This window comes from Scyliorhinus torazame, chromosome 1, assembly GCF_047496885.1.
Source record: "Scyliorhinus torazame isolate Kashiwa2021f chromosome 1, sScyTor2.1, whole genome shotgun sequence".
Taxonomy (NCBI): Eukaryota; Metazoa; Chordata; class Chondrichthyes; order Carcharhiniformes; family Scyliorhinidae; genus Scyliorhinus; species Scyliorhinus torazame.
Window position 1 is genome coordinate 316,713,272 of NC_092707.1, and position 27,199 is coordinate 316,740,470.

The 27,199-nt window shown below is 48.1% G+C and overlaps 1 protein-coding gene across 3 annotated transcripts in view; it reads right to left on the minus strand.

Annotated features, from left to right (window-relative positions):
• Positions 1-373: 373 nt before the first annotated feature.
• LOC140424443 (acylphosphatase-2-like) overlaps positions 374-27,199 on the minus strand; it is a 257,503-nt gene continuing 230,677 nt past the window's right edge. For all 3 annotated transcript variants that reach the window (XM_072507867.1, XM_072507868.1, XM_072507866.1), the window contains one exon: positions 374-904. In XM_072507867.1, the coding sequence (XP_072363968.1) occupies positions 790-904 (115 nt within the window). In that variant the 3' untranslated portion in view covers positions 374-789. The remainder of the gene's footprint in view (positions 905-27,199) is intronic.

Sequence of the window (27,199 nt, forward strand, 5' to 3'; positions counted from 1 at the left end):
GAGATGGTGTCACATGGGTTTGAGAAGGCCTCTCAGAAAAGGAGTGAAGAATAATGGCAAAACTAGTGCTGAATGGAAATCAGAAGAAAGGTTGACAGATTGGTGTCACACAAGCTAAGAACACACAGAGACCACATCAGTTCTTGATCTTCACTCATTCAACTACTCCACTGCTGAGAGAATAACATGTACAGTGGTATGTCCAATTGGAAAGGCAAATGTAAAGCCTTTCAATAATGTATAAACACATTTTTAGAAACAGGCAGACCATCACAAAGAATATTAAAATCATATTTTATGTAACATTATTTTTGGAGCGTGAGTGGAATTTTAATGTTTAAAAGCAATTCAATGCACAATAATTAAAAATGAATTGAATACCACAGTTGACAGTTTATTTATTCTTATTCATATTTTCTTATTTATATAATTTGACTGCAAAGTTAATTGGTTCATATTTTTAAAATAAACACTCTCAAGTGAAGACAGCATAGCAATATGCTATCATAGGGGCTATTTTTTAATTTGATGAATGTGAATTACTTAACAGCACCTTTTGAGAAAAGAAATCATCCTCGATTTACAGTTTTCCAAAGTGTATTAGTGCAATCTTTTTTCATATCACTCATTTTCAAGAGTAGATTATTGCTTGTTTTAATAATAAATAAAAGCTTTTCCAATAAGCAGCAGTCATGCAATTAGAGGCACTGAGTTGACCATGAACAATGCCAGCACAATTCCAACTGGCTGCTTCGGTTGTCAGCCGGAGAGCAATGTAAGATTTTGCTATTAGTATTTGGTGAAGAAATTACTGAATTCCAGTTTGGAGATCTCTTTCTCATTTGAAAAATGTGCTTGGTCAATGCGAGAGCTTGGACTTCCCACTTTGCTTAACCAATTCTTCCTGTAGAGAGAAGCAAAGTAGAATTATACCATGATTTTTGAATGAATTTCCCCACATGCTTATTTACACCTCTTTGTAGCATTCTGTAGACATTGGTTCAGTTGATGACTGTCCCTTAGCCTGTGGAGGAGTTTAGTAGCATCCAGTTTGTAATACCAGTTGGCTTTATGATCTGGGTGAGAAGGGACCTGGACGAGTTGCACCTAAATAGAACTGGGAATGGGTTCCTTGCAGGAAAACTTCTTAGTGTTATTGGGGAGGGTTTTAACAAACTTGGCAGGGGTGTGGAAACAGGAGAAGATATATTGGGGGAGTGAAATATCCCTGGAGTAGGGAATCGTAAGTTAGAAGGTGGGGGCAGAGTAAGAGAGGAAGTTATAATGTCTAATCGATCAATGTGCATGTATGTGAAAGCACAGATTGTGGTTAATATGATTTCATCATATATAAATATGATGAAAGCAAAGAGAAAATGCTGGAAAGTCTCAGCAGGTCTGGCAGCATCTGTAGGGAGAGAACAAAGCTAACGTTTCAAGTCCAGATGACCCTTTGTCATATAAATATGATGATGTGGTTAGAACAAGAGACCTGACTCAAAGTAGTGCCGTACTGGATGTTAAATATTCCTGGACACTGTTATTTTGAATTTATCTAGGGATTCGTTGGTTTCATACTCTGGAAGAGATCTTGCTGGAGGTAACAGTCTTCTGTTCAAAATCATTTATTTATAAACTATTTACAACGGTTAAACAAGACCAGGACCCAGCAGCTGGAGCCACTCCGAGATGCTTCACACTCACCTTCCCTGAGTGAGCAACATCACTGAGATGCAGTTCCTTATGCACATGCTCAGTAGCTATTATTAGAGTTAACTCTTTACTCTACATCTCCCCTGAGTCCTTGTCCCCTTATTATTGTTCCCACAGTCTCCCCTCACCCCAAAGTCTCTCCTCTTATACAGAATGTCTCTATTGTGGTTTCACATGTATTCCTGAACGAGTGCGCTAAGCTCCTTCTGAGGCTGATGTGAATTCTGATTCTGAGGTCAATTTGTTGGGGTTGTCACTTCTGGTTTCCCTCATTTGTGATTCTATAGGTGTGACATTCTCTTATGGTTCAGGGTACACTGCCCATGAGTTTGTAGTTTTCCTGTCAATTGAACTTAGGGCCGATCTGTTCCTTCAAATGATGCCTGACTGTGCTTTGACCAGTACGATCTAGGTTGCTGTAGCTTCTCAATTAATAATAATTATAATCTTTATTGTCACGAATAGGCTTACTTTAACACTGCAATGAAGTTACTGTGAAAAGCCCCTAGTCGCCACATTCTGTCGCCTATTTGGGTACACAGAGGGAGAATTCAGAATGCCCATAGCAGCATGGTTCTGGTCTCTGATCCATATCCTCTTTCCTCTTCCAAATGTGAAATTCATGGTGACCATACAGACCGCTGTGCCCTTGGTCAACACTTGATTATGCCAAGGTGCCCTTGGTGGAACTTCTGGATAGACAGCTCATGCCTACGGTACCAGCACTCATTCATCATATAACAGGAGGTTGTCTACAATGCTGAAGTGGTGATGTTCTTCGAAATATTTTCTCAAGACTGGATTCCTTGGAATGCCATCTGCCCAGGCAGTATGTGTGAATCTGGATGCACTCTTCATTGCATTTGGGTTGCATGGAATTTGCGCAACATTTGGTCTCTTGCTGACAAGTATTTGGTAGTCAAGGCTTCAACTATGAAGGCCGACGTCGGGGCAGCGTGGCGCAATTCGCGTCGGACACGGGGATTTTACGGCCCAGCCCCGGGCTGAGAGAATCCCGCCCATGATCTCTGCTGCGTTCATTTATCTGGGCTAAATGAGGGAGAAATTTATCTCTTTAGTTTTTTTTTTAGAACATATTTTATTGAGGCATTTATAATGTTAAACAAAAAAATTTCAACAAAAACATAACAATATAACCAACAAACCTCCCCGAGCACAAACCCCAGCCAACATGGCTTACACAAACAGTGACACCTTCCCCAGCCACCCCTCCGTTGGTTCTCCTGCCCTTACTCGTCTCTCCCATGCCTCCCTTTTCCCCACCTCCCCCTTGCTGACAGCTTAATTTTTCTCAAAGAAGTCGACGAACGGCTGCTACCTCCGTGCAAACCCGTGCAACGATTCCCTCAAAGCAAATTTCATTTTCTCGAGTCTGAGAAACCCCGCCATGTTGCTAACCCATATCCCCGACTCTGGGGGTTCCGAGTCCCTCCATCCTAGTAGGATACGTTTCCGGGCCAGGATGTCGGCTTCTCTCACTCCCTGGGCTCCCGGGTCTTCTGACGCACCAAAGATTGCCACCTCTGGACTCAGCATCAGCCTCTCTTGTAAGACATCTGACATGACGTCAGCAAATCCTTGCCAGAAACCCCTCAGCCTCAGACATGCCCAAAACATATGGACATGGTTCGCAGGACCCCCCCCCCCTGCACAGCGCCCACACCTATCCTCCACCTCCTCAAAGAACCTGCTCATTCGGGCCACAGTCATGTGTGCCCTTTGAATCACCTATAGTTGTATCAGGCTGAGCCTGGTGCACAACGAGGATGCATTAACTCTCCTCAGGGCCTCCTCCCATAATCCGGCTTCCAGCTCCCCACGCTGCTCTTCTACCCACTATCTCTTCACCTCCCCTATTGGGACTCCCTCACACTCCATCAGCTCTTTACAGATCTCTCAGACCATCCCCTGTTCTACTCCTCTTCTTGACACCACCTTATCCTGCAGTCCCCAGTGCGGCTGGTGTGGGAAAGTCGAATCCTGCCTCCGCACAAAATCCCTCACTTGGAAATACCGGAACCCAATCCCACCTGACAACTCAAACTCCTCCTCCAGCTCCTCCAAGCTCGTGAAACCCTCATGAATAAAGAGATCCCCAAATCTTTCAATCCCTGCCTGTTACCACCTCCGAAACCCCCCATCCAGCCCTCCCAGAGCGAACCGGTGGTTATCATATATTGGTGGCCACATCGACGCTCCCTCTAACCACATGTGCTGCCTCCACTGTCCCCACACCCTTGGGGCTACCACTACTACCAGACTTGTGTACAGAGCCGGCGAGAACGGCAGAGGTGCCATTAACAGCGCCCCCAAACTCGTGTCTTTACATGAGGCCGCCTCCACCCACTCCCACACTGTCCCCTCCCCCACTACATACTTCCTGACCATCGCAATATTTGCCGCCCAGTAGTAATTAATGAAATTTGGAAGAGCCAGCCAACGTCCCCCCCTCCCCCTCCCCCTCACGCCTCCCTCCAGCAGCACCTTCTTCACCCGCAGGGCTTTACCCATCCAAACAAATCCCGAGATCACTGCATTCACTTTTTTAAAGAACGCCTTGGAATAAAAATTGGGAGGCTCTGAAAAACAAACAAAAACCTCGGGAGGACTGTCATTTCCACTGTCTGTACCCGCCCCGCCAATGACAATGGGAGTGCGTCCCACCTCCGAAGGACCCCCCCTCATCTGATCTACCAACCGACCCAAATTCAGTTTATGCAGCTGTACCACTCCCATGCCACCTGGATACCCAAATATCGAAAGCTCCCTCCCACCACCTTGAACGTTATCTCACCCAATCTCTTCTCCTGCCCCCTCGCTGGATCACAAAGTCCTCACTGGCCGATTTCCTCTAATATCCCTCCAAGCCCCCCTCCCAGCAGGTCCAATATGTACAGAAATAGATCGTCCGCGTCAGGCGAGACCTTGTGCTCCATCCCTCCCCCGTACTATTCCCTGCCAGACCCTCGACATTCTCAATGTCAATGCCAACGGCTCTCTAGCCAAGGCAAACAACAATGGGGAAAGTGGACATCACTGCCTCGTCCCCTGGTGTAACCTGAAGTAATCTGATCTCACCTGATTCGTCCGCACTTCGCCACCGGTGCCTGATATAGCAACCTGACCCAGCCCACAAATCCCTGCCCAAAACCAAACCACCCCAAGACCTCCCATAAGTATTCCCACTCAACCCGATCAAAGGCCCTTCTTGCATCCATGGCCACCACCACCTCAACCTCGCGCTCCTCTGGAGGCACAATTACATTAAGCAACCTCCTAATGTTAGTCACCAAATGTCACCCCTTAACGAACCACATCTGGTCCTCCCCTATTACCCCTGGGACGCAGTCTTCGATTCTTGTGGACAGGATCTTTGCCAATAGTTTGGCATCCACATTTAACAGAAAGATCGGTCTGTATGACCCACAGTTTTCCGGGTCCTTATCCCGCTTTAAAATGAGGGAGATCGACGCCTGCGACAACATCGGGGGTGCACTCCCAACTCCTTTGATTCACTGAAGGCCCTTACCAACAGCGGTCCCAAAACCCCCAAGAACTTCTTGCAAAATTCCACCAGGTACCTGTCCGGTTCTGGGGCCTTACCCAATTGCATCGCCTCCAACCCCTCTCCTACGGGCAGCATGGTAGCACAGTCGTTAGCTTTGTTGATTCACAGCGCAAGGGTCCCAGATTCGATTCCTGGCTTGGGCCACTGTCTGTGTGGAGTCTGCCCGGACTCCCCGTGTCTGCGTGGGTTTCCTCCGGGTGTTCGGGTTTCCTCCCACAAATCCCAAAAGATGCGCTTGTTAAGTAATTTGGACATTCTGAATTCTCCCTCAGTGTACCCGAACAGGCACCAGAGTGTGGCGATTAGGGGATTTTCACAGTAACTTCATTACAGTGTAATGTAAGCCTACTTGTGACAATAAAGATTATTATTATACTTCTACAAGCCCAATTGTGGCCCCAGGCCCTCCACCAGCTCCTCATTAACCTTCAGGAACTCCAACCCTCCCAGAAACCGCCTCATCCCTGGCTGGGGGTTCCGACTCATACAATTTGCTATAAATCTCCCTAAACACCCCATTCACTCCTGCCGTGTCCAAGACCGTATTTCCACCTCTGTCCTTCACTTTCCCTATCACTCTCGCTGCCTCCTGCTTCCTCAACTGGTGCGCTAACATCCTGTTCGCTTTCTCCCCATACTCAAATACCGCCCCTCTCATCCTTCTCAACTACCCTGCCACATTACCCGTGGTTAACAGCCCAAATTCCATTTGCAACCTCTGGCGTTCCTTTAACAGCCCTTCCTCCGGGTCCTCTGTAAATCTCCTGCCCACCTGCAGGATTTCTTCCAGTAGCCTTTCTATCTCCACCCGCTCCTCCTTCTGCCTGTGTCCCGGAATAAAAATAAAATCCCCCCTGACCACTGCCTTCAGTGCCTCCCAAACCGTACCTGCCGACACCTCCCCCATATCATTAATCTCTACATACCCCGGATGGCCTTCCTCACCCGCACACACACCTCTTCCTCACCCAACAGTCCCACATCCAGCCTCCATTGCGGGCGCTAGGCCCTCCCTTTGCTCACTCATAAACCCACCCAGTGCGGGACATGGTCCGACACTACTATTGCCGAATACTCGACATCTACCACCCCTGCCAAGAACGTTTTATCCAACACAAAGAAATCTATTCGGGAGTATACCTTGTGCACATGTGAGTTAACAAGAATTCTTTCACCCTCGGCCTCCCAAATCTCCACGGATCCCCCCCCCCCCCCCCCCCCCCCCCCCACAATGTGCTCCATGAACTCCCAAAGCTCCTTAGCTGTAGCTGACTCCCTCCCCGACCTCGAGCTCGAGCAGTCCAGTCTCGGATCCAGGACCGTATTAAAGTCCCCCCATAATCAGCCAATGAGAACCAGGTCAGGAATCCACCCCAGTACCCGCCTTAGAAATTCCACATTGTCCCAGTTCGGGACATTGATGTTTACCAACACCACCAGCATCCCCTCCAGTTTCCCATTTACCATAACATACGTTCCCCCAGAGTCAGCCACTATATTTCCCACCTCGAACGTCACCCGCTTATTGACCAAAATTACCACCCCCTTCGTTTTAAAGTCCAATCCCGAATGAAATACTTACCCAACCCATCCCTCCCTCAGCCTAATCTGGTCCCTCACCTTCAGGTGAGTCTCTTGTAGCATGGCCACATCCGCCTTCAATCGCTTTAAGTGTGCGAACACACGGGCTCTCTTGACTGGCCAATTCAATCCGCGCACGTTCCAATTCATCTAGTTAGTTGACCATGCCTATAAACCTTTGTATGGGAGGCTGGTGAGCTCAGTTAGCTGGACGGTTGGTTTGTGGTGCAACGTTGTGCCAACAGAGCGGGTTTAATTCCCACACCAGCTGAGATTACCATAAAAGTCCCACCTTCTCAACATTGTCCCTTATCTGAGCTGTGGTGACCCTCCGATTAAATCACCGCCAGTCAGCTCTCTCAAAGGGAAGAGCATCCTATGGTCCTCTGGGACTTTGGCGACTTTCAAACTTTTGTAACTCTGTTATATTTCTAGGTGGCAGGAAATCCTTTGTTGCTTTTGTTTTCTGTGGGTCTCTGGTAATGGTTGGAAATTGTGCCCAGGAACTTAGTCATGGGCCAGACAATTCGCATTAGTCATTGAGCGTCAAGTCAGCCTCTTGCAGGGTTAGCAAGACTTCCCTGACCCGATTTATCATGTTCCTGTTTTGTTGAAACATTGATCAAGATGTTGTCCACGTGGCCTTCCATGCACTGCAGTATATTGGATAACATCCTCTGGCTGATGGCAAATGGCAGACAGTTAAAACACTACTGGCCAAGTGTGGATTTTTGCCGACTGATTCAATGGTAATTGCCATTGGTGAAGATTGTGCTTTTTTGAAAGTTTGGCCAAGTTTCATCCACTGATGCTATTGGATGTATTTCTCTTTCCACTGTCTTGGTATGGTAGGTTAGATCAACATAGGTTTGAGTGAAGACATTAGGCTTTGGGATTGGTACCATACCAGAGTATCACTACTTTGTTTAGTGACTGTGGAAATGACCCCTTGTTGCATTTGTTATGGGCCAGGGTTTAGAGAACCCCAAAGTGTATCATGGAGCTCCCCTGACCCACAACTTTTAATAGATTGTGGACTGGGGAGCACACGGCCCACTCTACAGGTGTGGTAAAACTAATGCAGCAGGGGCATGGGAACCTGGATTGTAGTTTTAGGGTAAGGGAGAATGAGAGTATAGAGGTCAGGAGCACAGATTTGACGTCGCAGGAGGGGGCCAGTGTTCAGGTAGGTGGTTTGAAGTGTGTCTACTTCAATGCCAGGAGTATACGAAACAAGGTAGGGGAACTGGCAGCATGGGTTGGTACCTGGGACTTCGATGTTGTGGCCATTTCGGAGACATGGATAGAGCAGGGACAGGAATGGATGTTGCAGGTTCCGGGGTTTAGGTGTTTTAGTAAGCTCAGAGAAGGAGGCAAAAGAGGGGGAGGTGTGGCGCTGCTAGTCAAGAGCAGTATTACGGTGGCGGAGAGGATGCTAGATGGGGACTCTTCTTCCGAGGTAGTATGGACTGAAGTTAGAAACAGGAAAGGAGAGGTCACCCTGTTGGGAGTTTTTTATAGGCCTCCTAATAGTTCTAGGGATGTAGAGGAAAGGATGGCGAAGATGATTCTGGATATGAGCGAAAGTAACAGGGTAGTTATTATGGGAGACTTTAACTTTCCAAATATTGACTGGAAAAGATATAGTTCGAGTACAATAGATGGGTCGTTTTTTGTACAGTGTGTGCAGGAGGGATTCCTGAAACAATATGTTGACAGGCCAACAAGAGGCGAGGCCACGTTGGATTTGGTTTTGGGTAATGAACCAGGCCAGGTGTTGGATTTGGAGGTAGGAGAGCACTTTGGGGACAGTGACCACAATTCGGTGACGTTTACGTTAATGATGGAAAGGGATAAGTATACACCGCAGGGCAAGAGTTATAGCTGGGGGATAGCAATTATGATGCCATTAGACGTGACTTGGGGGGGATAAGGTGGAGAAGTAGGCTGCAAGTGTTGGGCACACTGGATAAGTGGGGCTTGTTCAAGGATCAGCTACTGCGTGTTCTTGATAAGTATGTACCGGTCAGACAGGGAGGAAGGCGTCGAGCGAGGGAACCGTGGTTTACCAAGGAAGTGGAATCTCTTGTTAAGAGGAAGAAGGAGGCCTATGTGAAGATGAAGTGTGAAGTTTCGGTTGGGGCGATGGATAGTTACAAGGTAGCGAGGAAGGATCTAAAGAGAGAGCTAAGACGAGCAAGGAGGGGACATGAGAAGTATTTGGCAGGAAGGATCAAGGAAAACCCAAAAGCTTTCTATAGGTATGTCAGGAATAAGCGAATGACTAGGGAAAGAGTAGGACCAGTCAAGGACAGGGATGGGAAATCGTGTGTGGAGTCTGAAGAGATAGGCGAGATACTAAATGAATATTTTTCGTCAGTATTCACTCAGCAAAAAGATAATGTTGTGGAGGAGAATGCTGAGCCCCAGGCTAATAGAATAGATGGCATTGAGGTACGTAGGGAAGAGGTGTTGGCAATTCTGGACAGGCTGAAAATAGATAAGTCCCCGGGACCTGATGGGATTTATCCTAGGATTCTCTGGGAGGCCAGGGAAGAGATTGCTGGACCTTTGGCTTTGATTTTTATGTCATCATTGGCTACAGGAATAGTGCCAGAGGACTGGAGGACAGCAAATGTGGTCCCTTTGTTCAAAAAGGGGAGCAAAGACAACCCCGGCAACTATAGACCGGTGAGCCTCACGTCTGTAGTGGGTAAAGTCTTGGAGGGGATTATAAGAGACAAGATTTATAATCATCTAGATAGGAATAATATGATCAGGGATAGTCAGCATGGCTTTGTGAAGGGTAGGTCATGCCTCACAAACCTTATTGAGTTCTTTGAGAAGGTGACTGAACAGGTAGACGAGGGTAGAGCAGTTGATGTGGTGTATATGGATTTCAGCAAAGCATTTGATAAGGTTCCCCACGGTAGGCTATTGCAAAAAATACGGAGGCTGGGGATTGAGGGTGATTTAGAGATGTGGATCAGAAATTGGCTAGCTGAAAGAAGACAGAGGGTGGTGGTTGATGGGAAATGTTCAGAATGGAGTACAGTCACAAGTGGAGTACCACAAGGATCTGTTCTGGGGCCGTTGCTGTTTGTCATTTTTATCAATGACCTAGAGGAAGGCGCAGAAGGGTGGGTGAGTAAATTTGCAGACGATACTAAAGTCGGTGGTGTTGTCGATAGTGTGGAAGGATGTAGCAGGTTACAGAGGGATATAGATAAGCTGCAGAGATGGGCTGAGAGGTGGCAAATGGAGTTTAATGTAGAGAAGTGTGAGGTGATTGACTTTGGAAGGAATAACAGGAATGCGGAATATTTGGCTAATGGTAAAGATCTTGAAAGTGTGGATGAGCAGAGGGATCTAGGTGTCCATGTACATAGATCCCTGAAAGTTGCCACCCAGGTTGATAGGGTTGTGAAGAAGGCCTATGGAGTGTTGGCCTTTATTGGTAGAGGGATTGAGTTCCGGAGTCGGGAGGTCATGTTGCAGCTGTACAGAACTCTGGTACGGCCGCATTTGGAGTATTGCGTACAGTTCTGGTCACCGCATTATAGGAAGGACGTGGAGGCTTTGGAGTGGGTGCAGAGGAGATTTACCAGGATGTTGCCTGGTATGGAGGGAAAATCTTATGAGGAAAGGCTGATGGACTTGAGGTTGTTTTCGTTGGAGAGAAGAAGGTTAAGAGGAGACTTAATAGAGGCATACAAAATGATCAGGGGGTTGGATAGGGTGGACAGTGAGAGCCTTCTCCCGTGGATGGATATGGCTGGCACGAGGGGACATAACTTTAAACTGAGGGGTAATAGATATAGGACAGAGGTCAGAGGTAGGTTCTTTACGCAAAGAGTAGTGAGGCCGTGGAATGCCCTACCTGCTACAGTAGTGAACTCGCCAACATTGAGGGCATTTAAAAGTTTATTAGATAAACATATGGATGATAATGGCATAGTGTAGGTTAGATGGCTTTTGTTTTGGTGCAACATCGTGGGCCGAAGGGCCTGTACTGCGCTGTATTGTTCTATGTTCTATGTTCTAATCCTCTGCCTTGAATGTAATGTGATACACCATCTTCAGCTTACCTAAAAAGTGTGAGGAATTGCCTCCTACATTCATTGCCTTGTGTTTTTGTATTGACTTTACCAACTTTTATAAGCTAGTTCACAGCTATGCAGCTTGTTTGTTCAACAAAGAACATTCTTGATAATGTACAATGTTTCAGAAAATTCTCTATCTTTTTACTGACTTATCTAGCTGGCCTTGAACATTTAACTTGATCCCCCTGGATGCTAGAGATGAATAGAAGACAGTTATAGGGACATGAAACTCTTGTCAGATAACACTGAGAGACCAGCACCCGTGTCTCGCTTGAATTTGGTTGGATGCCCATTTATATCTGTTCGCACTCCAATACTAGTTTTGATTTTATTTTATTTCTCCTCAGAAGGTGTTTTCCTGGTCATTGAGGTCTTGAGTTTTTTTGAATGAAGGTTCCTTTAAAAGATTTCTCCTATCTTATAAACACAGATTTCCTGTAACGGTAGACTTCTTTAAAATAGTTTAACCTTTCACGGCCATGATGGGAATTTGGGTGGGGCATTCTTCGTGCCTGTGGACCTTCTTCCTGCCACAGGGGGGACAGAGAGAATCTCTGACTTCCTTCAATGTCAGGAATAGTTAAATTTAAGCAAACCTGCACAACTGGCGAGACAGGCCATAAAGTGCTGGCAGAAGAGCTTTTGTCAAGGATGCAAGGGCAGTTGGTGCCTTTTCAGGGTATTTCCCTGGTTGCAGCGGGACTATACTTCTGATTTTAAACCCACAAAGTGAACAGCTACATTGGGCTGTTCTTGGGGAAAATTTCCCTTGCATCTTTGACAAAAGCTCTTCTGCCAGCACTTTATGGCCTGTCTCGCCAGTTGTGCAGGTTTGCTTAAATTTAACTATTCCTGACATTGAAAGAAGTCAGAGAGTCTCTCTAAAATCGGCAAAGACTATTCTATTTCTGATCAGGGCATCTTTTAGATTGTGCCCGTACTGTACCAAAATTTATTTGAATAGACCCAGCTTGTAGGTCTGTTCATTTAACGGTTCAACCCAATCACCCAAATAGTCAATTTGATTTTGCATTATTTGAATTTAAAATATAAGTTTGAGACTCTCACTTCTCCTCTTCAAACCTCTCAAGCCTAATATCAAATTCAAGTGGGGTACTATTATCTAGTGATAATGGATTGGATTTAATAAAAGCAATGGAGGTCTGGGGAGCTGGCGGGAGCCCCGTGTCACCTTTTAGTGAGGGTTCGTTAAGTGCCACTCAGTCACTTAACTGGACAGCAGCGAGCCTTCCTTCGGATCAAGGACCTGGCCAGCCAATCAGACACCAGCTGCTCTATTGAATGGCAGCACCACGAGGGAGGTGGTGGCTGCTGGTGATACTATACCCACTCAAGGCGTAGGATCACAGAGTTGCTTTTCGTGCTCCCCACATGGTGAACCCCTTGCCTGTTGCTGAGATAAGGGCCTCAGCAGTGGTGGGATGAGGCCCTTAAATAGGCACTAATTGAGTAGAGCTGGGAAGGCAGAGGTGTCCCCACCAAACACACCAAAGGAAAGGGCAGTAAATTCTATCCTAGTTTACTGAATTAGTAATCCAGGGTCTTAAATTAGTAATCCTAGATGTGAGTTCAAATCATGGAAGTTTGCGTATTTGAATTCAGTTTTAAAAGAAATAAATCTGGACTGAAAGCTTGTCTCAGAATTGGTGATCATGAAGCAATCAGATTGCTGCAACACCCCAACAGATTAACTCCTGTCTTGTAGGGAAGGAAACCAGTCATCCTTATCTGATCCTGCCTAAATGTGATCCCATGTCCACAATAATGCCCATGGTAGCGCAGTAGCACAGTAATTAGCACTGTTGCTACACAGCTCCAGGGTCCCAGGTTCGATTTCCGGCTTGGGTCACTATCTGAGCGGAGTCTGCACATTCTCCGTGTGTGCGCGGGTTTCCTCCGGGTCCTCCGGTTTCCTCCCACAGTCCAAAGATGTACAAGTTAGGTGGATGGGCCATGCTAAATTGCCCTTAGTGCCCCAAAACGTTGGTGTGATTACTGGGTTGCGGGGATGTGGTGGAGGTGTGGGCCGTGTGGCCACCTTCTGCACTGTAGATTCTGTGAATGTGGTTGATTCTGCCCTCTTCTAAGACCAGTGAGCCTTACAGGTATAATAATTTTCCAATGAGGCATCAGGTCTGCATACGGCAAAAGAATAGATGGCCCTGAAAACCCATCCTCATTTGACAAGATTTGGGTTAATGTTGGGAGAGCAACAGATTGGTCAAGCAACAGATGACAGAATTGTGCTCACACAATGGCCGGGATTCTCCGACCCCGCACCGGGTTGGAGAATCCCCGGGGGGGGGTGCGAGAATCGCGCCACACCGCCCCGCGTCGGCTCGCCGATTCTCCAGCGCCGATTTTTGGGTGCCCGCGGGATAGCTGCCGCGCTGGTTGGGGGGCATTGAAAGCAGCCCCCCTGGCGATTCTCTCGGCCCCAACGGGCCGGGTGCCCGCCGAGTTCGGCCGAGTCCCACCGTCGTGGGTTACGTATAGTCCCACATGGCGGGACCTCGGAGCTCTGTCTGCAGGGGCCGTCCTGGTGGGGGGACCCCTCCCGGGGAGGGGCCTCCAGGGTGGCCTGGTCCATGATCGGGGCCTACCGATCGGTGGGTGGGCTAATTCCGTGGGGGCCTATGTTCCTCCGCACCGGGCCCCTGTAGGGCTCCGCCATATTGCCTGGGGGCCGGCGTGGCGACGGGAACCCACGCGCCTGTGCGAACTCGCACCGGCCATTGTGTGCATGTGCGTGCTCGCGCCGGCCGTAGCGCGGCTGCCTTCGGGCGTCGAAGCTGCGGAGACCACACCGGCACCGTACTAGCCCCCTAGGAAGAGGTGGATAGCTGCCAGGTGAGGCCCATTGACGCCGGAGTGGCTCGCGCCACTTTTCACATCGGCGTCAGAACTTGGCGCAGGATTGGAGAATCCCGGTCAATGTCTGAGATTCCTCATTCAACACTTCAACCGAGATGGCGGTATAGAGGGAGTTCCCAATATTGACACTTGACCCATGAATTTTCAAGATGTAAAATCACATAGCACAAAGAAAACCTACTATTGTTTATCACCTACCACTCACCCTCACTGGTGAATTAATATTTCTCCATGTTGAACACCTGGCGGCATGGTAACTTAGTAATTAGCACTGTTGCTTCACTTGGGTCACTGTCTGCACGTTTTCTGTGTCCTCGTGGATTTCCTCCAGGTGCTCCGGTTTCCTCCCACAAGTCCTGAAAGATGTGCTGTTAGGTGAATTGGACATTCTGAATTCTCCCTCAGTGTATCCAAACAGGCGCCGGATTGTGGCGACTAGGGAACTTTCACAATAATTTCATTGCAGTGTTAATGTAAGCCTACTTGTGACGATAATAAAGATTATTATTATTACCATTTGGAAAAAGCATTGCAAGGATGAAGGACATTCAGTGTGTTTCACCAAGAGAGGCTTAGTGCCACCATTGATCCAGCTGGCTGAGTCCTGAAGGTCAATGCTGAGAACCTATTCTCACCAATCTACCAATGCCAGACGCATCCTCTCATAGTTAAGAGTGACCGCTACATAATCCATCTTGACACTAAAGACAGCCTCATGTTGTGTGGAATTATAACCATATCAAATTGGGACAGATTATGGCTCAAAACTTGGCATCTGTGAGGCCTGTAGATCATCAGCAGCAGCATTATATTCCACCACAACCATCTGTAATCTCATGGCCCTGCAAATTCCACATCCTGCGATCATCAAGCAAGGCAACAATATGTGTGGACGAGCATTCCAGGAGCAGGACCAAGTACAGCGGATATTGAGTGCCAATGTGATAAATGCTAAACAGTGGAAGCAGGGTGCTAAATGAGGACAGAACTAAATGATCCCACAACTAACAGATCAGATCAAGGATCTAGACTTCTATCACATCCAGTTGTGAATGATGCTGGAATTAACAACTAAAGGGAAGAGGAGACTTCATGAATAATTTCCTCATAGTATTTCTTGCACACATTAAATCATAAAAGGAGTTATTTCTGTTCATTATCCTTTTCCTGATTATTAGACTGGTTTTGATTGCCTAAGAGGACTAGAGAGAAATTTTCCCACCACCAATGGGCCTAGGTTTTCATCTGATTTTTCATCACTCCCTGGAGATTACATGGCTTATGGTCTTATAGCTCTGGATGGGATTGACGTGGTGCATAAGACATTGCAATTGGATGAGACAGACTGGGTCAACCAGTAGGGTGGTTCCTGTATGTCACTTTCATATGTTCCTAACTTAATTTCCTTCCTTGCTTGCCTACAATGATGAGCCTATCATAAGCCTATCAAAACCATCCCACATGCTTCTTTACGATCCTGGGAAGACATTATAGCAGGTTTGCAGTGAATTCTCACACTGCCACTAAAGTGCCAACTGTAGAAGAATTCAGTCTGAAAATTACTGTGTAAAAGTTACAAACATCTCAACCAGGTTTACTACAAGGTCAAAATAATGGTGAGCTTAGTGCCACTCGTTATTAATGTGTAAATCCTCCAGCAACTTGTAGCGAAGAAGAATTGTGAATTGCCACAAATTGCACCATTCATCTAATAAAAACAGTAGCCCTCCCATTCCCCAATCCCTCATACTCTGTCAGTTTCAGGAAATTGCTGCATTTGCACATTAATTGCCAATTAAATTTGTCACAGAAATTTAGGACTGCTACTTAATAGCCTAATGATAGTACAGAAAGAAAACAACAAAACTGTGGAGTCTTGTTTCTTCATGACCACACAGCTTGACCACAAAAAGGTAGTCAAACGCATTGTAGAAATTCAGTCTTCTTTACTTCTGAAAATATGGAGATCATGGAACAGCTTGACTTCAGACACCAGGAGCAGTTATACTCAATTATACACAAGCTCTTTGTGGTGATGCTGAAAGCCGGCACTATCGACCAGGTCACAAACGCATGCTCACACATGTTAAACTTTCATACATATAATCAAGTAGGAAGATATTTACTATAACACTCGACAGTATTACAGATAATAAATTGTTTGAAATTCTAAAAGAATTATATGTTCGCTTTTCTTTTTGTTGCTTTTCACTGTCTTGTAATTCAATCTTTATTTCCTTCCCTATTTTTCATTCTGTACCTGATTTGATTCTCATTCACCATAGTTTCTTCTTCATTCCTTCCTTTCTTTCTCACTCCTTAAGTCTCGTTGGTTTAGGAGTTAGACCGTCCTGCCATTTACTAATGTCCCAGATGGTCCTGTTGTGTTTGGTGCACTGTTATCTGTTCTCACTTCCAACAACTCACAGTGCAAACATTTATTCGCAGAAGGGTGCGGGATAAATTATCTAACTAATGGGGCATGCCGTGAGATGCCCCACTCCAGGAAATTCTGGGTCATTGGAGATGTTAGCAGTTTACACAACAGCAGAAATCTCTGCCAAACTAATTCAATGGTGTATGTAGGATGTTCAACTTGAAAAAAAGTCATTGCCTGTGCAGTACTGCTTTCTGCTTATCTATGGATTTTGCATTTCCCAGTAAAACAATAGCCTGCTTGGAATACGTTGTTGCATTCAAGTGCTTCAAATAACCTTTCCCTTGAGATCTTTTCCTTTAAAAAAAACAGGAATGCATGTGCAAATACGGAAAACAAATGTCCCTTGCCTACGTGGTGCATAAACAAAGCAGCGCTCAGATCAGAACATACAGCTTAGTTTGGGAGTAAACTTCTTAAAGTAAAAGTGAATTCTTTGAAAGGAACTCTAATGCTTCTTTCTTTGATATCACTTTCAGTTCTTTGATTCTTTTCCCCGATTTATTTTTAGATTTATTTTTCAGGTGGAAGCTGTAAAGGGTGAATTTCCAATGTTTTCCCCCCAATTGTCTACTATAACTTTGGTGGAAGAACCGGGAACCTTCAATTCTCTGGAATTTCAAGGCTCTTTATCCAAAATTATGGCCAATAGGTGGGAGAATTCCTGTGGAAATTCACCCTATAGGCTTAATGACGGTAAATCCATCAGGTTAGGGAATTTTATGACAGTCTGTGTCTAGCCTAATGCCTCCTTTCAATGTGCAACAAGACCTGAAGTAAGGGGTCGCTAAGACAATTTCCAAAGGAGACTCTTAGCACAGACAGAGATGCACGTATCATTACCAAGTTACCTGTTTTGAACATCTGGCTTAGGGTTCCAAAGATAGCTCAGTGGAGCTGGTGTGGATCAGGAAGTATTTGATCAGGGATTTTGGGCGGGATTCTCTGGTCCCCCAGACACGTGTTTCTCGATGGCGTGGCATTTGCTGGTGGCGGGACTCTATGCTCCCGCCGCTTATCAACGGGATTTCCCTTTGAAGCCACCCCACATCACCGGGAATCCCACGGACGGGGGTGCGCTGCTGGAGGGAGAACTGAACCACAACGGCCAGCGAATTCCGGCCTTTGAATTGCGGTAGTTGATCTCAACCAGGCCAGCGGATTGGGAACAACAACTGACCTCAATATCCTCATCTGAGGAGGATAAAGATGATGTGGCGATTGTTTCCATTGTTGGAAGAACTCGTGTAGTTGTTGCATGAGGATGGAATCTGGCTTGGGTGTGAATAGCCTGCCAGCACTCTATCTAGGGTATTTACAAAGAACATTCTGTGGCGTAAGGTATTTTTAAGAGACTACAATAGGCCTGAGGAATCATATATCAGAAAGAGGCAGCACCTTCAGGAGAGAATTAAATCATGCTCCAGCTAAAGTGTTCATTGTGATTGTTAAATGAGACCTCTTCATATTTCTGTTTATTGCCAAAATTTCAGCAAATGAAACCAGCCAGTGCAACTGGGGGTATCATTTACTCACACTGCATGAATACTGAGATACTTTAATCAAGGATTTCTGGATCATGTTCAAAAGCAAAAACTCTGGCCATTGTTTTTTTTAACCTTTTTTGCCTTCCCAAGAAACTGAATCCAATTGTTACATCCCATTTGTCACTCAGGCTGGAACGTAGTACAAAGAATCCAGAGCCCAGTGTTAATTCAAACAAAAGCAAACTATCTGGATGCTGGAAAGCTCAAATAAAAGCCAAAAATGCTGGAAACACTCAGCAAATCTTTGGAGGGAGAAATAAGTTAGTGAGCTGAATTTTACCAGCCCTCTGGAGATGGGCTGGGGTCAAAAGAGCTCATAAAACGGCAACAGAAGGAATGCACCATAGAACATTCCCAGAAATGAGAATGGCAGCAACCTGGTTGCCTGCCGACTGCAAGCCAGAGGCCAATTAATTCAATTAACTGGCCAATTAACAAAATTTTACCATCAAGGGCCCTATCAAGCATAGTGTGCAGGGGGTGAGGGTGGGGTGTATCCTTAGTTGAAGAAAAAGGACAATATCAGAAGCACGAGTATGAAAGGTAATCATAATAATCGCATATTATCACGAGCAGGCTTCAATGAAGTTACTGTGAAAAGCCCCTAGTCGCCACATTCCGGTGCCTGTTCGGGGAGGCTGTTACGGGAATCGAACCCACGCTGCTGGCCTTGTTCTGCATTACAAGCCAGCTGTTTAGCCCACTGTGCCCACAGGTAGCATCAACCAAACAGATGTGATGGTGGAAAAACTGGGAGAATAAAGTCGCGTCCTTCAGGTGGACTCGACTTTGTCCATTCTCTTTCATGCACTTCGATGTCACCTTTTCCCCTGCCTCCCAGAATCACGAATGAGTCCTTCCACCCTATCAGCCTCTGTATTCAACAGATCATTGTTGAATCTGCCATTTCTGCCACCTCCAACATGAAACCACCACCAAACATATTGTCCTGTAGTAACCCCCACGAGGCTCACGGGGATACCCTGCTAGTGGGTGGAGACCCATGCAGCTGGGGCTCATACGAATACAGTATAAAGGACCCGCATGTTGGTTGTCCCAGCAGGACTGCACTGCTGGGACTGCACTATGTAAATAGTGTGACTTTGTTTAAACCATCATTCACCTTACAGTTCGGCTTCCTGGGTCTTAGTACTGGCAATGAAGTAAAAGAAATTCTAACTCCGATTCTGGAAGTCCCACCCACTCTGGAAGATTGCCATTACAGCAACATGTGGAACTGACTTTTAAATATGTCGCTTTTCCGGAGGCTGAAGGCCTTTGAAGCAGGCCTGGAAGATTGGGCTCAGTATGCAAAGCGGCTGAGGTACTTTTCCCAGGCCAACAGCATCGCTGGAGAGGACCGACAGAAAGCAATCCACCTGACTGCCTGTAGGGCAGATGCTCATTTGGTGAATCAGTAGAGCTCATAAGGCAATGGTACCGGTTAAACACTGCTGATCAGACTCTGGGGGAGTCAGTTACAGATTTCCTAACTCGACTCTGATGGCTGCCTGAGCATTGTGAGTTTGGGCTATCCCTTTCTGAGATGCTGAGGGATTAGTGTGCAGAATTAATAACATGGTCACACAGAGGAAGCTGTTGACGGAGCCTACGCTGGATTTAAAAAGAGCCATTCAGCTAGCGCTGTCTTGCGAAAATGCAGAAAAAGGGGTTCAGGAACTCCAAGATTCCATGGACTACAGTGTCCATGGTGTTGCTCGACCTCCACAACTGACTCCAGCAGCGTTCCAGGGTAGTGCTCGAATGGCCAGGTCACCTTGAAAACGACAACCAAGAGTACAACACCGCGTCCGGGCTCAATGTTCAGGGGCCGCCACGAACCAACGGAACACCTCCCCTGAGGATGAGGGGCTGCCAGAACCAAGGTTGCCAGAATTGGCAGAGAGTGTGCCACCCTGGACAGACAATGGGGTATCTTTGAGCTAGGGCCTTGCACGTGGCCCCAACTGAGGAGAAAAGTACGATGCAACTGAACTGCATCATGGTCCCGAAAGTGGTGCCAATGCAAGTTAAACTATAGATGAAAGGACACCCCCGAATGGTGGAGATAAACACAAGGGCAGCTGTTGCCATCATCGGTCAGCAGCCCTTCTGCCGGCTTCACATTGGAATCCAGCCATTGGATCTGCGCGACACCAAGGCCAGATTGCTGACGTATACTGGGGAACCACGACGAATTATAGGTACCACAATGACCCTGGTGACCCATGTGTAACAAACGATCACGTTACCCTTGGTCGTGGTGCAAGGAGCGGGTCCTCCTTGATTGGCTGCGAATACTCCGCTTTGATTAGCAGCAGATTTTCCGGATGGGCACTGGGAAACTGTATGAGGTCCTGTATGAGGAAAGTATCCGGAGGTATTCCTGGAGGGTCTGGGCAAGATAAAAGGAGCCAAGGCACTATTATATGGACCTGAGGCCCAGCCCAGGTACCTCAGAGCACAACCAGTCCCATACGCTTCAGTCTCAAAGGTGGATGTCGAGTTGAAGTGCATGGAGAGTTTGAGCATCAAACACCCTCTGCAATTTGCTGAATGGGCCTACCTGTGATCTTAGTGATGAAGCTGGACAAGTCTGTTTGCCTCTGTGGGGATTATATAAACTTATATCCCGCCTGGAGTATTGCCCTATGCCTCGCGTGGAGGATTTGTTTGCAAAACGGGCTAGGGATGCTTGTTCACCAAACTGGATATGAGCCACGCAAATAGTCTGTTAGAATTGAACACTGGATCATGGACGTTTGCGACTATAAATACCCACAGGGGGCTGTTTGACTACACTCGCCGCCCCTTTGGGGTCTCTTCTGTCTGTGTGATTTTTCAAACCTGATGGAAGGCATCCTCCAGGGGTCACCCAAAATGGCGGTATATTTAGATGATGTACTCATCATGGGGACCACTGAAAAAGAACGCATTGACAAACCAGAAAAGGTCCTCAGATGCTTTTCCCAAGTAGGCGCCTGTCCGAAGAGGCAAGTGTGTCTTCCAAGCAAAGGCATTGACATATTTGGGTTATAGAGTGGACAAGGACAGCTTGCACCCTGTGGAGGAGGAGGTTCAGTCCATAAAAGGGGCCCCAATGCCATAAAATGCTGCAGAATTGTGATCATTTCTGAGTCTTGTAAATTATTATGTGAAGTTTATTCCAGACTTGACAACCCTGCTGGCACCTCTTCATGTCTTGTTGAAAAAGTACCAGACGTAGGCTTGGGGAACTCCACAGGAGGAGGCATTTGCAGGAGTGAAGAGACAGCTGTCATCCTCCCAGCTGCTGGCCCATTATGATCCATTCAGGCCACTTGTCCTCACCTATGATGCCTCGCCATACGGCATTGGGGCGATGCTATCCCATAGATGGGACGATGGCACAGAGCGTCCCATCGCATTCGCTTCCAGAACCCTGGCGGATGCAGAGCTCCACTATGCCCAGATTGAAAAAGAAGTCTTGGCTGTGATATTTGCTGTAAAAAAATTAAATTAATATGTCTGTGGGAGGCACTTTTTTTATTATCACCGACCATTAGCCATTGTTGGGCTCTTTAAGGTGGACAAGGGGATTCCTCCCACAGCCTTGACCCAGATTCAGAGTGGCTCTATTGCTGGCAGCGTACAAATGCACTTTTCAGCATCGTTAAAGGGGCCAGATAACCCATCCCGATGTCCTCAGCCGTCTCCTGTTGCCTGTGATCCCCCCCGTCTCCATCAGTGGCGGATGAAGTTGTGGCGACTTTAAACTTCATGGATACTTTGCCAGTAACAGTCGCACAGACACGCACGTGGACGCAGAGAGATCCTACTTGTGGTAAACTACTGTGTTCTGATATTAGAGGTTGTACGGTAGAACCTGCACTATAGGTTCACCTGTGGCCACTGCATGCTAGCTCCGCCCAGGAGGCGGGTTATAAATATGCATGGCCTCCAGCTCGCAGCCATTTCGCCAGCTGCTGTGGGATGCCACACATCTGATACTAATAAAGCCTCAGTTTGGATTCAACTTCGTCTCCAGTCAAATTGATCGTGCCTCAATTTATTAGTATCAGATTCAGAAGATGGACCTCCAGATTAAACCAGATTGCCTGCAGTTGGATCCACACACAAGCGACGCCAGAAAGGACTTCAAGCACTGGCTATATCAACGCGGCGCCGACCCCTGTTCCAGAGGCTCAGAAGATTCAAATATTGTACTCCAGACTCAGCTCCAAAGTCTTCCCACTGATTCAGGACGCGCCCAATTACGCTGATGCCATGACTCGACTCAAAGAAAATTATGAGCAGAAGACGAACACACTCTTCGCCAGACATGCGCTCGCAACGCGTACTCAACTATCTGGTGAGTCAATCGAGGACTTCTGGAGGGCCCTGATCTCACTAGTTCGGGACTGTGACTACCACTATGTTACAGTTAAGGAGCACTCAGATCTCCTTATGCAGGACGCTTTTGTAACTGGGATTGGGTCTGATGTTATCAGGCAGCAGTTCCTAGAAGGGGCCACGCGCGACCTCGCAGAGACTAAACACTAGCGCTTTCCATGACGGTCGCCTTGCGCAATGTCCAGTCCTACACCCCCAACCGCACGGCCCACTTCTCCTACGCTTCATGGGCCCCACAGGCAGCCGCCCCAGCGGGGGCGCTACCCACCCAATACGCCTGCGCTACGTGCCAGCCAGTGATCTCCGGGGGGGCCCCGATGTTATTTTTGGGTCCAGCAAAAACGCCCGCCAATGCTACCCGGCCCGCACTGACCTTTGTAAAGCCTGCGGGAAGAAAGGCCACTTCGCAGCGGCGTGCCAGGCCCGCTCAGTGGCCACGGTCGCCCCACCCCCCCGGTCACGGACAATGGGCGCCGCTATCCTCCTCTCCTCCCCAGGCCATGTGCGAGCAATGGGCGCCGCCATCTTCTCCCCCGCACAACACGTGCGTTTCATGGGTGCCGCCATCTTGCTCCACCCCCAACTCAACGGCCCCCAGGACCTCAACTCAACGGCCGCCTCACTACCCGACAATCAACCACGGCTCGCATCCATGGCAATCGACCAGTCCCGACCACATACTCTGACCAACGCATCCACCAGCGTGAAAGTCAACGGCCATGTGACCTCCTGCCTACTGGATTCTGGGAGCACCGAGAGCTTTGTACACCCGAATAAGTAAGGCGCTGCTCCCTTAAGGTACACCCTACCAATCAAAGTATCTCCCTGACCTCCGGATCTCATCGCGTAGCGATCTGGGGGTACTGCACGGTCACACTCACAGTCCAAGGCGTAGAGTTCCACGGCTTTCGCCTCGACGTCCTCCCTAACCTCTGTGCATCACTTATCCTCGGCCTGGACTTCCAGTGCAATCTCCAGAGCTTGACCCTTAAATTCGGCGGACCCTTACCACTCCTCACTATATGCGGCCTCGCGACCCTAAAGGTCGATCCTCCTTCCCTCTTTGCCAATCTAACTCCAGATTGCAAACCCGTCGCCACCAGGAGCAGACGGTACAGCACCCAGGATAAGGCCTTCATCAGGTCCGAAGTCCAGCGGTTGCTTCGGGAGGGAGTCATCGAGGCCAGCAACAGCCTCTGGAGAGCTCAAGTGGTAGTGGTTAAGTCTGGGGAGAAAAACCGAATGGTCGTGGACTACAGACAGATCATCAACAGGTACACGCAGCTCGACGCGTACCCCCTCCCACGCATATCTGACATGGTTAACCAGATTGCACAGTACCGGGTCTTCTCAACGGTGGGCCTGAAATCCGCTTACCACCAGCTCCCCATCCGTAAATCGGACAGGCCATACACCGCCTTCGAGGCAGACCACAGGCTATATGACTTCCTTAGGGTCCCCTTCAGCGTCCCCAATGTGGTTTCGGTCTTCCAAAGGGAGATGGACCGAATGGTCGACTGGTACGGCTTGCGAGCCACGTTTCCGTATCTAGACAATGTGACCATCTGCGGCCATGATCAACAGGACCACAACGCCAACCTCGCTAAATTACTCCACACCGCCACTTTCCTCAACTTCACGTATAACAAGGAGAAGTGTGTGTTCCGTACAAACCGCTTAGCCATCCTCGGCTACGTAGTCCAGAACAGAGTTCTGGGGCCCGACGCCGACCGCATGCGCCCCTCATGGAGCTCCCACTCCCCCACTGCCCCAAGACCCTCAAACGTTGCCTGGGGTTCTTCTCATATTACGCACAGTGGGTCCCAAACTATGCGGACAAGGCCCGCCCACTCATACAGTCCACTCATTTCCCCCTGATGGCCGAGGCCCAACAGGCTTTCGCCCGGATCAGAGCTGATATTGCCAAATCTGGAATGCACGCTGTAGACGAAACACTTCCTTTCCAAGTAGAAAGCGATGCATCGGACGTCGCCCTTGCCGCCACCCTCAACCAGGCAGGCAGGCCCGCGGCATTCTTTTCCCGCACTGTCCATGCCTCCGAAATTCGGCACTCATCCGTCGAAAAGGAGGCCCAGGCTATCGTTGAGGCTGTGCAACATTGGAGGCATTACCTGGCCGGCAGGAGATTCACTCTCCTCACTGACCAACGGACGGTAGCCTTCATGTTCAACAACACACAGCGGGGCAAGATCAAAAATGATAAAATCTTGCGGTGGAGAATCGAGCTCTCCACCTATAATTACGAGATTACGTGCGCACCTGGTGAAGGCCTCCCACCCCTTTGAACGCCTCAGCGTGGATTTCAAAAGCCCCCTCCCCTTCTCCGATCGACACACATATTTCCTCAGTGTGATCGATGAATACTCCCTGTTTCCCTTCGCCATCCCATGCCCCGAAATGACGTCTGCCACCGTCATTAAAGCCCTTAATTCAATCTTCACTCCGTTTGGCTTCCCCGTCTATATTCACAGTGACAGGCGATCCTCATTCATGAGTGATGAGCTACATCAGTTCCTGCTCAGCAGGGGTATCGCCTCCAGCAGAACGACGAGCTACAACCCCCGGGGAAACGGACAGGTAGAAAGAGAGAATGGGACGGTATGGAGGGACGTCCAGCTGGCCCTAAGGTCCAGAAATCTCCTGGCCTCCCACTGGCAAGAGGTCCTCCCTGATGCCCTACATTCCATTCGCTCATTACTCTGCACTGCTATTAACAGTACACCGCATGAATGTCTTTTTGCCTTCGGGGTATCGCTCCCAACTTGGCTCACAGCTCCGGGAACCGTGCTTCTCCGTAAACATGTGCAGCTCCACAAGGCGGATCCGTTGGTGGAAAGGGTGCACCTGCGCCACGCAAACCCACAGTAGGCCTACGTGGCGTTCCCCGATGGCCGCCAGGATACCGTCTCCCTCAGGGACCTGGCACCAGCAGGTTCCACCCCCACACCACCCCCGTCGCCACCCTCACCTCCCCCGCCACCCCATCACCCCCCCTAGGACCGTCCATCCTCCCCTGCCCACCCCCGTTGATGAAGAGGATTTTGGCATGCTCCCGAAGTCAACTTCGACCACGACAGCACCAACATCGCCGTCTCCACTTCATCGATCTTAAAGGACCATCAAGGCGCCGGACCGGCTGAACCTCTGACCGGCCCGCCGGATGACCAGCGACAATTTTTTTACTGCTCTTTAAATATTAAAAATTGCTAATTGTATATAGTTATCCACCACCCCCGCCGGACTCAATTTTAACAGGGGGTGAATGTGGTAAACCACTGTGTTCTGATATTAGAGGTTGTACGGTAGAACCTGCACTACAGGTTCACCTGGGGCCCCTGCATGCTTGCTCCGCCCAGGAGGCGGGTTATAAATATGCGTGGCCTCCAGCTCGCAGCCATTTCACCAGCTGCTGTGGGAGGCCACACATCTGATACTAATAAAGCCTCAGTTTGGATTCAACTTCGTCTCCAGTCAAATTGATCATGTCTCACTACTTTGACCAAGCTTCGCCATATTTTACTACATTGTGCATTGCATGGGACCCACCAGCAGCCCTATGTTCTGAAACAGCAAGAACTGAGCGTCGAAGATGGCATCCTCCTGTGGGGAGCTCATGTGGTCATCCCATAGCCAGGCCAGAAATTGATCCTGCAGGACTTGCAGTGGTCACCCAGGGGCTTCAAAAATGAAGATGTTGGCATGAATTTATGTCTGGTGGCCAAGGATCGATAGTGACATCGAGTGGGTTGTGAGAAGATGCCTGGTTTGACAAGAACACCAGAAACTCCCTCCTTTGGCCTCTCTTCACCCCTGGGAATAGAGGTTACATGTGGACTTCACTGGACCTTTCATGGGGTCCATGTTTATAATCCACGTGGATGCCCATTTGAAAATGAAATGAAAATCGCTTATTGTCACAAGTAAGCTTCAAATGAAGTTACTGTGAAAAGCTCCTAGTCGCCACATTCCGGCGCCTGTTCGGGGAGGCTGGCACGGGAATTGAACCATGCTGCTGGCCTGCCTTGGTCTGCTTTCAAATCCAGCTATTTAGCTCTGTGCTAAACCAGCCCCTGACATTTTTGTAGATGCACCAGAGAAAGCATCCTCTCTGGTTGCATCACAGCAATTGCACAGCCCAAGACCGTAAGAAACTCCAGAGTCGTGAACACAGCCCAGTCCATCACGTGAACCAACGTCCCATCCATGGACTCTGTCTACACCTCCCACTGCCTTGGGAAAGCGGGCAGCATAATCAAAAAACCCTCCCATCCGGGTTATTTTCTCTTCCAACTTCTTCCGTTGGGCAGGAGATACAAAAGTCTGAGAACACTTCCTAACAGATTCAAAAACAGCTTGTTCCTCGCTGTTACCAGATTCCTGAATGACCCTCTTATGGACTTAAACTGATCTGTTCACACATCTTCTGTACTGAGTAGTACTACGCTCCGTATGCTTCCCTCGATGCCTGTGACTATGTATTTACATTGTGTATTTACGTATGTCCTATGTTTTTTCATGTATGGGCCGCTCTGTCTGGACTGTATGCAGACGATACTTTCCACTGTACCTCAGTACACATGACAATAAATTAAATCAAATCAATCTAACTGGTTAGACGTACATAGGATGAACTCCACCACATCAAAAACCACCATTGAAAAATTAAGGTGCTCGTTTAGCACCCGTGGGATTCCTAAGGTGCTGGTCATTGATAATAAGACCCCATTCACAAGTGAGAAGTTCTCCACATTCGCACATATGAACAGAATAAGGCACATCTGGACTGCCCTATACCACCCGTCCTCAAATGGCTTGGCCGAACGGGCGGTACAAACATTAAAGCGGGGCATGTGGAAGCAAACCATGATCTCTCCGGACCCGCGACTGACGAGATTCCGTTTTCACTATGCCACATGTCATG